This window comes from Sylvia atricapilla, chromosome 10, assembly GCF_009819655.1.
Source record: "Sylvia atricapilla isolate bSylAtr1 chromosome 10, bSylAtr1.pri, whole genome shotgun sequence".
Classification (NCBI taxonomy): Eukaryota; Metazoa; Chordata; class Aves; order Passeriformes; family Sylviidae; genus Sylvia; species Sylvia atricapilla.
Window position 1 is genome coordinate 1,122,673 of NC_089149.1, and position 12,815 is coordinate 1,135,487.

Below are 12,815 nucleotides of genomic sequence, written 5' to 3' on the forward strand. Positions count from 1 at the left end.
CAGAGCCGTGGCGTGTAAGAAAACCAAGTTTAGTTTGCACACATTTGGCATCCAACAGGCAGTAAGAAAAAAAAAAAAAAGCTTTATATTTTATTTCTTGTAAAAATCTTTGAACACATGCAGACTAAAACCAGTGTAAGAAAGTCTCCACCATGTTTAAACAAATAACTATACTTAAATATAAGCGTCTGCAATTGACCGGTATAAAAATAAGGTACGTTTTGCTTTTTTTTTACAGAAATCCTTTCTCCAGTTCTCAGCTCAATAAACAATACACAACTCTAATACATACAAGTGAACCTGATCGTTTTGCCACACCTCTCTGGGATACTGCTAAGGTATTATGTGCAAAAGTCGGTAACAGTTTCTTTCTCCCCCCACACACCCCAACGAAAGAAAAAAAAAAAAAAAACCAAAACGAAAACAAAACAAAAATTCTTCTACACCTTTCAGAAAAGGATCTGGGCGGGGAGGGCTGAAGCTGCTGCGGGCTCTGCAGTCAGTCCGAGGCTGGGGCAGTCCGTGCTCAGCGGCGGTGGCGGCCGTGGCCCGAGCGGCCGCTGCCGTGGTGTTTGCCGCCCTTGTGGGAGCGCTCGAAGGAGCGCGAGCGCTCGCGCCGCTCCCGGTGGTGGCCGCGCTCGTGCCGGTGCTTCTTGGCCGCCTCCGAGTGCTCCCGGGATTTGCTCTGCGAGCGGGAACGGGATTTTTTCCGCTTGTGGCCGTGCCTGCCCGAGCCCTTGAGCTCGTCGCGGCCGTGCTTGGCCTTGGCGTGAGGAGAGCCGTGGTTGTGGTGCCGCCGCGGGCTGCCGCTGTGGCTGCGCGAGCGGCTGCGCGAGCGGGAGCTGTAGGTGCCCGACAGGCTCCGCCGGTTGTTGTAGCTGCGCGAGAGGCAAAGGCAAGGGATTAGCGCTTAGAGATCCCCGATGGTTGGAAGGAATCGGGGGTTTGGGCCTCAGGGGTAAGTGGAGGAGGATAGGGAAGGTCTCTGAACTCGCCCCGTGGAAGGCTGCGGTCGGTGATGTGGGATTTAAGGTTCTTCCGACCCCAACCGCTCTTGTGGGTCTTCTAGTTGAGCTCGTTTGAAAATTAACAGCTCAAACTAAAACCAGAACGCAGCATCTTTTGTCTACCTTGTCAATACCAGATCACTGACTGGGAGCTGCCCTTTTCTTTCAGTGACTTCACTGAGATCCAAGTTGGCAACTGAGACATGAGCCTGAAGATTCTTAGAATACTCTGATCCCAAAAGCCAGCAGTTCTCACTGCACCCCCCTCCTCCCAAAGCACGAGAGGGGCAGAGCCCTGAAGAGGCAGGCACTGCACCAGGGAGCAGTGTCACCAGGAGCCTGCACACTTGGGGCACTTCTCTCCCCTTTTAAGGGCACTTGTGCTCCCAGAGACTGCTCTCACTTGGAATGGGATCCTTGGGAAGCCTAACGCCAGCCCAGCCCAGCCCAATTACGCAGGTACAGTGCAGTCAGCACAGGTTAATTTTACAGCCTGCACTCTTGCTCCAGAGGCAGCAGTGAGTGCCTGAAGTGCAGCCCCTTTGCTGGCCCTGGCTCTGGGCAGTGCACAGCCCTGCTGAGCCCCCCCACAGCCCCGGCCCCACTCACTGCCTGCGGGGGCTGTGGGAGCGGGAGCGGGACTTTGTCCGGGAGCGGGAGCGGGACGCGCTTCTGCTGCTGCGGCTCCTCTTGCTCTCCTTCCTCAGCCTGCAGGGCACAAACCAAACTGCTCAGGCACTGCCACAGCACAGAGTGCAGGGGGAGCTCCCTGCGCTTCAGCTGAAAGCGTTTCTGCTCAAGAACACATCAGGAGAGTTTTACTTACCCGTTGTAAGGGCTCTTTGAGGCTTGCTGCCTCTCTTCTGGCTCTTTTTTAATGGTTTTGGTATTCACGGACACTGGAGATTTCTCCTCAGCTTTTACTTCTCTTGGGGAAGCTAAAAATTAATTCAAAATGAGATTTTTTTCATCCTTTGTCATAAACACACTGTACATCCCTCATGTACCTTCGCCAGGATTTGCACCAAGTGTAGATATGAACTCTACATCTATTATTTCATCCCATCCCTCCATTTATATTCAGTCCTGGAATGGGATATTCGTGGGGAAACCCTCTGCCCATGAAGGAGGAACAGCACTGGGACCTTCAGAGCACAGAGTCATGATCACCCGGGGCCAAAAGGTACAAAACAGAAGCTGCCCTTGTGCCCCACAATACAGAACTTGTTACCTCGGCATTTATTTCCAATACTATAGAAAGGACTAAGCCTGCCCAGTAAAATGACAGATTTCATCTTTACAACAACACAAATATAAATGAGTAACAAAATTATCGAGTTAACATGTCAGTCTGTCTCTGCAGAGATGGATTCACCTTTCATTGGAAGGGCTGTTAAGCCCACCAGAGCTCCTGTTTTCAAACTCTTCCAGCCTGGGCTCCCTCCTCACAAAAAACACTTCCCTTGTTCTGTGAGAAATTCACACCGCCCAGCCCAAAGACCTCTGAAAAATCAGGACTCTTCAGGAGAAACCATGAGTTTCAAACAGCCTGGCCAAGTCAAAACCCATGTTCCATTTAATTCCCTCTGATGCCAAGGCAGTGCTGGGCCTCTCCCTCCTGTTTCCTGCCCACCAGCTGTCTGCCCTCATTGCACCAAACAGTTGCCAACTACATTAAAAACAACCAGGGGAAGGATTCTGCACAGGTAGCTGCTGCAAAAGGGGCCATGAATGCTACTGCAGCACCCCCAAATTAAATCCAAAAAGCCTCTTTTCACATCACAGAACACACAGCAACTCCTGCTTCATTATCTCACTCTCTTACAGGTGCCTATTATTAATGTATCACTCTTTGTCTGGGGAAATATAGAATAAAACATCTTTCTTTCTTATATGGTTTCAAGGTTTTGAGACTGGTTTTAAAAATAAATGTTAAAAAAAACACGAACAAAAAAAGGTTTTTCTCTTCATATAACAGACTTACATGGTTTGGATGCAGGAGAAAAGCCACCCAGTGTTGAGAGTGCTGGAGTTCCATCTGGATTTAAACCTTTTGCTTTCAGTTTTGCCTCCTGTAGTGCCATTTTCCTCTTTTCTACTTCTTTATCCAGAAATTCATAATTGGGCTGTGGAAGTAACAACCAGGTAAGAAGCTGAACTAATGCAATTCACATTTCATCTAATTTCTGAAAAATACTGAGTTAGCTTTTAATGATCTGTTCAGTAATATAATTTCCAGAATTTGCTGTCTCCTTAGAGAAGCCCTTCCCATCAGTACATCTGCATCACGCATTCCCAAACTTTTCTGGACACCCATAACTCAGCTCAAACAGCACTAAGCATCAAAGCAGCAACACCTAACATGTCAAACTCACCTTCTTTCTGGTATAAAGCTTCAGGGTTGTTAAGCAGATCTCCTGAATCTCCTCTTCCGTGGTGCCAAAGAGCAGGAACCAGTGGGGACGGGTAGGCAGCGGGATCTGAAAATCAAACGAGGAGAAGCTTAATAGAGATTCCAGGTCAAGTTTTGCTGAAGTATTTCCATGAATTCCCTCGAAGGCAGAGCAGCAGCACTGAGGGGCAGAGTGAGTGCAGCCAGGGCTCACCTGCAGGGCTCTAGCAGCGAGGTAAATGCACGCACACGCGATGGTCTCCGGCTGGAAGCGAACGAACACGTTCGTCCGGAGGCTGTCGTTCATGTAATTCCTAAAAAACCAAAGCAGCGCAGGTTGGAACTCCAGTCTGCTTCTCTTCTAGAGGATAACAATACTGGAGACTCAATTGACTTTATTATTTTTTCTGTTGTTACATTAAACGTGTGATTTCTTTCAGGTTGTGCTGGATGTTTATGTGTGTCACCCTGTGACAGTTTGCAGCGCTGCCAGTGTTTTAAACCCCAAGGCAATAATGTGTAGCAGTAACTCCAAGGAGTGTGGTAGGGCCACTTCCGAGCTTAAACTACACTGGGAAGTGTCCACTGAGTTACAATTTAACAAGTACTTTGCATCTGTCCAGATGATTGTCTAAAACACCAATGGGTCTGTATTTAAAAATCAGTGTAGAACTCAAGAGCCATCAGGAGAGCAAAGTGAATTTTCAACCTACCACTATCCAGAGGCTACATGCAACCTGCAGAGTTCTTACAACTCTGCATTTAAATCTTGTGTGCTTTGAGTCACTTTAACTCAGTCCAGGGAGATGCACCCCATTTGCTCACTGAGTGTTGGAAAAAGAGGTGTGAGATAGAACTGGGCCCCAAATCTCCTGTGGTTACACAGGGCTGGCACTGCCACTGAGACATGCCCAGAGCACAGCAGAGCTCCTTGGATTTCTAAATCCCCAACATGGGAGAGAGACCAGCAGCAGTCAGTGAGGACTCTACACCCCCATGCCCAGCCTGGCTGCTAAGTGAACATGCTGCATGCACTGTCACCCTCTGTTAAACTCCAATTTCAACGTTAAATCAACTCCAGAAACGCTGGCAGAATCGTCCCCCACGTGTCCTTTTAACATACAGCAGGTAGGCAACAAAGACATCGAGAGAAACAGTTGTAACAGTTACTTCTAGAACCAAATATACAAATCCTGGCGCCAGGACAGAACTAGGAGGTGCTGCCCGCTGGCTTTGGGTGACGGCAGTGAACTCGCTGAGGCTTGCACTGGCTTGGCTGGAGAGAAGGGCAGCCAAAGCAGCCATCCCCAGGTCATGGGCTGAGGTGCAGAGGGCAGAGCTCTATGACTTACCAGCAGGGACTACCCTTCAATCAAAGAGTAGAAAAAAGAACAAAGTTAAATTGAGTTCTCCATCGCCCCGGTGGAATCAAGCCATGAAAATAGTAAGCAGAAACAAGCACCACGAGATTTGTCCAAATGTTGTTTGGGTGGTAACTTACATCTCATTGCTTTGCATAGGGATGAGCAGGCTTGTTATTTCTGCTACTATTTTCCTGGCTAGAAAAAGAATGGAAAATAGCAACTTACCAGGCTGTCTGTACCAGGGTTTGATTACGTTCACATTCTAGGACTTGTAAATACATAACAATGATCTGAGGAATAAGGAGAGGGGGAAAGAGAAAAAAACACTCAGTTTCAACACATCAAGCAGGAGTAAGGAAGCAAATATCTACACAGCAGAAATAAAATTAAACAGTATGCCCAAGGAATACTTCCCTCCAAGCACACACTCTAAGCTCTCCTGTCACCCCATGACATTTAGAAATTCTTTTTTCACTACTTCTCCACTATTTTCACTACTTCTCCACTATTTTCAAACCAGGCACCTTTACCCTTTCCCAGGGAAGTGACTTTTATCAATACAGCTGTTTGCCCAAGTACTCTGGCAAAAGCATTAATTAATAACTACAGGAGAAGAAAGAGAAGAATTCAGGTCATTCTGACACCTGTGTTTCTTGTTCCACAGCTCCCAGTGATGCCACCAAGGCAGAGTAAGAATTACAATTACATTATCATTGAGAACTCACCTTATGAGGATGCTTGACATGAACACAAAATCCCAACTCCTTCAGTACCCTCCTTTCTGCTTTGATTACTTGATTTTTGGTGTTTATGTAGTTCTGATCAAGTATCAGGGGGCTTGGAGTCCTATAGTTTGCAAGAAATAAAATCAAAACTGTTTTGCATATCCAAAAACAACGGCAACTCTGTTTTCCCTTCCAACCAACTAATGGCAACAGAAACCGGTTTTCAACTCCTGCAAGCAAGTTTAAGCATTAATCTTGTGCTGTCCAAGTTTAGATAAACTAGTTTTAGTTGCTGCTTTTGGCTAGCTACAGATTAGACGGCTGAGATTAAAAAAAAAAAACAACCAAAAATAACCTTCTGCTCCTGTGTATGCAAACTGCACTGCTCCAGCTGCTGGAAGGAGTTGGTTTGATGGGGACACTCCCAAGAACTGTTCCTCTCCGTGGCAGAGGTGGCAGGAGGCCTTTGCCAGGCAGGATTTCAAAGCAGAAGGAAGCCAGCACAGGGCTCTCTCACTGGTATTAAAGTAGCAACTCGTGCTCTAGAAATTGCAGTTCCCTGTGCACTGCAGAGCAGCTGAGTGACCCTTCAGAGAAGCCAGCCCTGCCCTGTGATGTGTGAGAAGCTGAGTGAAGCACAGAATTCACCTGGAAACGGGCACAGATCTGCCTGGGACTGCTCCCCTCTCCAGTGGTACCAGGGATGAGCCTGCTGCTGTCTGCATTTGCAAAACAACAGCTCACTCCAGAGAGAGATTTCAAACTTCAGCACTGTCAATCCTAATTCCAACTCCAACCCCTGAACTGTCCAGAGCAAGTTTAATCACAAAAACCTTCTGATGCACAAGTGTCACACTCCAGATTCTTTGCTTTGTCCGTGCTTAGACTTGACCTTTCAACATTCCACAGGGGATATTTTAATCCACTTCCTCCTGAGGACAGACCAGCTTTTTCCCTGTAATATGCCTCACACATTCCATGTGCTTTCCAAAGCAGAATAATGGTTTTGCAGCTCGTTATGCTCTAATAAACCAGTCTGTGCACATGAAACACCCCAAGCACTGGTGGCAAATTTATTTTACATTACCTTCAAAAGAAAAAAAAAAAGAAAAAAAGAAGTAATGCAAAGTGGATTCGAAATACAGCTTTTGTTGTATCAGACAAAATATTTCACTGCCAGCTTGCAAATTCCATGAGTGGATCTCACTTCTCTTCCCTGATAGGTCACAGAACAGTAAAAACACTCAAAAACCCCCAAGGTTCCCACCCGAGGAAGAAAGGGTTGATTTAATGAATAATCCAGTTTGTGCCATGACCTCTGCAGTCACCTGGGCTGATGGCCCTGGGCAGAGGACACAAACTCCTCTAACAAAGCCCCTTGCTGTACCACCATGCCCCTGAAGCAGGAGCTGGCCCTGCTCTTCCCAAGGGGCTGAGATGCAGCTCCCAGCTCTGGAATGAACGACTGCAGCTCCCTGGTCCAGGATGGACCTGCAATTCCTCATTAGAGAAAATGCCAGTTTTTCTATGTGCCAGCAGAGTAACTTCTCCAGTTAAGTGTTACTCTCACTCATCAGGGCAAGTTTACCACGTTTTTCATTTCAGCTCCTCTAAGTAAACCCAAAACCGGGAGATTTTTTTTCTTTTGTTTGTGTTGGTTGTTTTGTTTTTCTCTCCATAAATTAACTGAAAGAGAAAAGTCTGAGAAGCTTTTCTTTAGGATAACAACTTGAGTGAGGAACTGATTTTGTCTGAACTTCAGCACCTACAGAGACAGGCTAAACACAGTGCTCTGGAGTGGGATAGTGGAACAACCAGACTGAGTTCTTCCCATCAGTGAAGCAGATTCCCTCCCAGTTCATTCCCATCAATTTTACTGGTGTTGGTAACACTTCCTTCAGTACTGCTCTCCACAATTTCATCTCGAGAGAGATCACTGCCATTACCAGGATCTGCAGAGCAGAGTTCAGGACTCCAGGCTGTCTGTCAGCAGAAAGTTTCATCACTGGGAGATCTCGGGTTAAACACTTAGGACAGCCAGGACTTCCAGTCTATTAAAACAATCTGCAGTGGAGTCAAGAACACCCAGCACCTTCCACATGTCCCTGCATTCCCTGAGAGCTCTGGAAGGAAGTTAAGGGGGCTCCAAGTGCAGCAGGACAGATGGGAGCCTTTACTGTGTTTTAAGTTTTCACTGTCCTTGCACAGGGCCTGGAAACCCACCGTGCCAAGTGTGCTGTGCTTTACTCTGCTGTCCCACACTCCTTTGGTCACTCCAGCCCTAAGGAAGCCATGAAAACCAGCACTTTATCCAGACAGACACAGCCTTTTATCCACTCATGGAAAAAATAAAAATCTGCAGGAGATTTAAGTGTTTTACTTCACCTTATTACTGGCACAAGTCAGGTTCTCCACTGCATTGATTCACCAATTTAGTACTTTTGCCATTAACTCGGCAATGTTGGTAGACAATTATTTACAAGCCAGAAACTTCAGAAATTCCCCTTTGAAAAACTTCTTTGTTTTCTACTGAGAAAAAAGAGGAACTTTGCCAGTGCATTTGCTGCACTTAATTCCCAGTCCAAGAATTATCTTAGGGCCAAGTAACAAACCAGAGAAAAAGAATTTATGAGCTTATATATGAAATATAAGCCTCAAACCCTGTATAGCCAAGGAGTGCTGCAAGTTCCTACTTGGAATCTGTTCCTACAGACCAGCACTAGAGCTCCAGACAAGATTTTATCTTTCAGAACAGAGCACACAGTGGCCCCTCTGGGAAGTCAATCCAACACTTAAGATGCAAAACTTGACTGGGATTTTAGATTGTGTAACAACCCAGAAGATTTAACACGCACTGTAATGTGTTTGTAACAATAAATTAATTACAAATACCTTTCTTTTAAAATCACTCTGACAAACGAGATTGAAGTTTTCCACAGAGCTGCAGCTTCATTTGGTGTAATATTAAACTTTGATGTCTTTGGCACGACTAATACTTGGAGGAGCAGTGCCCTGCTGGTGGAGTTTTGTTCCTAATGAGCAAAGCACTTGTGGCAGGCACAGCAGAGCACCAGCACCTCGTTTCAAGGAGCAGAGCTCTGTTATGCTGGTCAGTAAAAGAACCCCAGTTCTCTGCTTGTCTCCAGGATCACAAACACAAGCAGCACAGGTTTGCAGGCAGTCTGAAGGCACTAAGGAACGTGTGTCATTAATGCAGCCCCACTGCAGGGCCCCTGAGGGAGGAACAGCTGACTGAGCACCTCAAAGCACCATGTGAGATTACAGCACCACACGAGTCACATTTCCAGTCTCAGGACCTTCTGCAGCTTTCAGGCACAGTTCAAAGAAATAAAATCAACTTCAAACTACATTCTATAAGTTAAACAACAGTTGCACTTTGCTCAGAACAGAGAGGTTTTGGCACACAGTTATTGAAAAAGCAGTTTTTCCATAGTACGAGCTTTTCTCCATGCACACAAACATTTTTACATGCAGTTCTACATCACATATGCTCGTCAAAGATCCCAAAGAAAATATGCTTGTCCAAAAACACTTATTTAGCTTTTTCTTACTTCTCAGCATTAGAAACACCACCTCAGTTGACTACACGTCTCATAAAAAGAAAATTCCAGTGCAATTCCCAATTCTGCAAACAGGTACATAGAAGGGACTGCTTACATCATAATCGATAAAAATGTACAAATTCAAGACTTCTGTACCCTTGTTTTACTGTGAATTTAAACTGCAGTTATACAGAGCCAGAAAGTGGAACTAAGAACCCAAAACTGGTTAAGAAAGAAAGCAAAGCCTACCCAAACTACCCCAAATTCGTGTGCAGGTTAAGAGCTTCAGTTAACAGAAATGCTAAGACTAAAAAAGAAAGTACAGCAGCCTGTTTCAGTTCTGGGTTGTGTGTGAGAGACTAACTACAGCCTAAGTGTTAGCTTCAGTAAAAAAAATTATTAAAAAACAACAAAAAAACCAAAAATAAAATAATAATATAAAAAAAAAAAAAGTCAAGCTAGTATTCTAAAAACCTGGACAGCAAAGAAAAAAGCTTATAACAAGATACAGGAGTTCTTCCAAATGGTTCACCAGCGGCCAACCTGTTAGTCCCCCGATTCCAGTGACCTATGCTCAGAGCACTGGCTTCTCCTTGGGGATTTTCGATACTTCACTCACTGTTGCCATGACGACAGCTTCATCTTTATGTACCACTCCACATCACCCAGGCTTTGGTAAATGTAGCTGGTCGCTGTATAGTCGGTTGCAAGGGAAAAAAGAGTTGAAGTTAATAACGTGTACAGGTGATGGAATTGTCAGCTTGTAAAAAGTACAGAAAAACGTTTACATCCTGCTTGCTACAAAAAAAAAAAGGGGGGGGAAGGGGTGGGGTGGGGTGTGTGCGAGTCTGAATGTCAGACTGCAGCGTTTTTAAGGTTAATTTCATGCAGATTCACTCAGAATCGCAGAGCAACAATACCCATTTCTCCCGAAAATAATGGGTAGCAGTGCACGATTTCTCTGGACATGATGCACTTTAGGCACCACGTAACATGCACAAGTTGGGATTTGGAACAGGCTAGCTGGAAAGATTTAAATTCACAGGTTAAGTTCAGTTTCTCTGATCCTTCACAACAGCACAAAGAAACGACTAATTTGTATTCTCGTTGCAAAGAAAAGCAAGGCATATGATTAATTACCCTTCACTGCCTGGAGAGAGGCCAGAACGTTACTAATCACTGAGCCTGCTCCAGTAAGTCCAATAACCAGACTCCCTTTATAACTGTGGAAGACAATCCTACTAAATTCACACCTGGCATAACTTCACACAGCTCTCTCAGGGCCGGCAGGGAGAACAGCTTAAAGCCCAGACAGAACAAAGCTAAAATCCAAAGTGTAACAACAACTCTTCCTTCTTGGATCTACAACTAACTAGGACAACACCATCAGGAAGGTGGCCAAAGCTTTTTCAACAGAAGCATAACCAGGATAAAGACACCAACAAACAGCTGGCTTCCCTAAGGAATTTCTACTCTGTTTCTCAGAAAAGCTTGCACAACACGAGTTTAAATTCCTGCCATCACTTGGTGACACAGGGCAGGGAAATAAAGTGTGAATTTAACGCTGTAGCTGCAAACAAAATCCTTTTGTAACTAGGGGGTACCTGAAACTTCAAGCGATCAGGCACCAGAAGCAAAGCTGAAGCCTGCAATCCCAGACTGTGACACTGCTGCCCGACAGAATTAAGGAGATTTTGTGTTTTACAGCAACCTAGAGAATTCTACCCCTTCAACCACGCCTTCCTCCTTTCAATGCAGCGGTTATTTGCTGTGCACACCAAGAGCAGCACTGGGCACTCAGAACTGGGACAGCCCTACCCCACCTGCACAGGGCCAGGGGAGCTCACACTCCACCTGTGCAGCCACAGAACAAGGCAGCTCTCACTTTCTGCACCCAAAACCGCCTTCAGCCTCCCAGACTCAGCTACACGTTCCTCTCCAGTAAAGCTGCAAACGCTGCCAGCCAGAGCAGGCGTTTTTTTTTTTTTTTTTTCCCCCACGTGCTTTCTAAAATGGCTAATTCCACAAGGCAATATCGTCACGACTGAAAATTCAGCTTCTTTACCGGTACTTTCTTAGCACCACAATGACACTTGGGCAGCCACAGACTAACGAGAGAAAAGCATCGGGACTGCTCAGTATGATTAAAAAATTGGAGAATACACAGCAACTCACTAACCGGCTACTCACACCTGAGACTACCTTACAATAACCACGAGACGTTAAAAGATCAACAAACGTACCTAAAACTACAACCGTGGTCCTAAAACTAGAACCAATACTTGCCAATCATAACTTGTGGCTAAATCAACAACGAAAACGGGTCTACCAAGTGAACAACAGCAGAAGCAGCCGAGATTGCACTGTACTGCCTACACAGCAGCCAACGGGCACTCCCTTCTCAATTTTAGGTCGTTGAACTTAGCCTGGAAAAATACTGTGAATTGAGAACTGCAGCATAGATTAGTGGTAACGGGTGCTTATGCTCATAACGAAGCTGATCTTACCTTTTTGCTCTTAACTGCCGCAAGTGATGGAACACGTTGATCACGTCCCTTATCCGACGAGGAGCCTCTTCGATTTTGGACGCGAGATTGATGCAAGCCATAGCAACAATCTGAAAAAGAAACGCCGTTTCCGTTAAGCAAACAAATCTCAGCCCAGATAAAACCAGAATTACGCAACTAAGAGGCAAATCCGGCAGGCTCGAAGCGAGCGGCCTGCGCGGCCGCCCCAGCCGCCCTCTCCCGGCGCCCCCGGGCCGCGCTCACCTCGAAGCTGTGCTTGACGAAGGACTTGGAGTAGAAGAACCGATGGAACAGCACCTGCCCCGTCGCCATGGCCACCTGTGAGGGCAGAGCAGGAGGAGGGAGAAGGAGCCGAGTCAGTGGCCGGGCCCGGCTGCCGCCATTTTGTGTGAGGCACCGCCGCCCCCCCGCGCCGCCTCACGCCCTTCCCGCCGCCACAATGGCGGCGCCCGCCCTTCCCTTCCCTTCCCTTCCTTTCCTTCCCTTCCCTTCCCTTCCCTTCCCTTCCCCCGCTGCCCCCCCGGAAGCCCCGGCAAGGGCCCACCTGCGGTAGCCGCAGCAAGATGCCGGCCGCCTGGATGAGCTCGCAGCCCAGGATGCGCAGGTCGGTCTCGCACTGCAGGTCCAGCCCGTCCTGCATGGAGGGGGTGGGCGAGAGCCGCTCCTCTGGGATCAGCGAGTGGTCGATGGTCAGCGACACCTCGGAGTAAAGGCGGTCGCCGATGAGGATGCCCGGAGCGGCGGGAGGCGGCGGGGCGGGGGCGGCGGGCGCGGCGGGGCCCGGGTGCGCGGCGGCCATGGCGGCGGAGACGGGGCGCTGCGTCCGGCTCCGCTCCCGGCGGCGGCCGCGCGCCGACTGCGCGGCACCGCGCGTGACGCACGCGCCAGCGCCGAGAGCGCGCGGGGGGCGGCGGGAAAAAAGAGTCCGCGGGACACGCCCCGGGAACCGGGAATGGGAACCGGGAATGGGGACTGGGAACCGGGAATGGGGCAGGGAACCGGGAATGGGAACCGGGAATGGGGCAGGGAACCGGGAATGGGGCAGGGAATGGGGACTGGGAACCGGGAATGGGGCAGGGAATGGGGAATGGGGACTGGGAACCGGGAATGGGGACCGGGAACCGGGAATGGGGCAGGGAATGGGGACTGGGAACGGGACAGGGAACCGGGAATGGGGACTGGGAACCGGGAATGGGGCAGGGAATGGGGAATGGGAACGGAACCGGGAACGGGACC

At 47.8% G+C, this 12,815-nt stretch overlaps 1 protein-coding gene across 2 annotated transcripts; it reads right to left on the reverse strand.

The window, feature by feature from the left end:
• Positions 1 to 77: 77 nt before the first annotated feature.
• CCNL1 (cyclin L1) lies at positions 78 to 12,615 on the reverse strand. 2 transcript variants are annotated; one of them, XM_066325658.1, is made up of 11 exons: positions 12,124 to 12,615; positions 11,823 to 11,897; positions 11,559 to 11,668; positions 5,489 to 5,609; positions 4,989 to 5,053; positions 3,614 to 3,713; positions 3,383 to 3,487; positions 2,992 to 3,133; positions 1,834 to 1,945; positions 1,617 to 1,715; positions 78 to 878 (listed from the first exon to the last, which is right to left on the reverse strand). In XM_066325658.1, exons 1-11 carry the CDS (start codon positions 12,376 to 12,378, stop codon positions 527 to 529), a joined length of 1,536 nt encoding a protein of 511 aa, XP_066181755.1. In that variant the 5' UTR covers positions 12,379 to 12,615; the 3' UTR covers positions 78 to 526. The 2 variants fall into 2 exon arrangements, with proteins under 2 accessions (XP_066181755.1, XP_066181754.1); XM_066325657.1 differs by lacking the exon at positions 1,617 to 1,715 and having other exon boundaries at positions 12,124 to 12,440.
• Between the last annotated feature and the right edge of the window lie 200 nt (positions 12,616 to 12,815).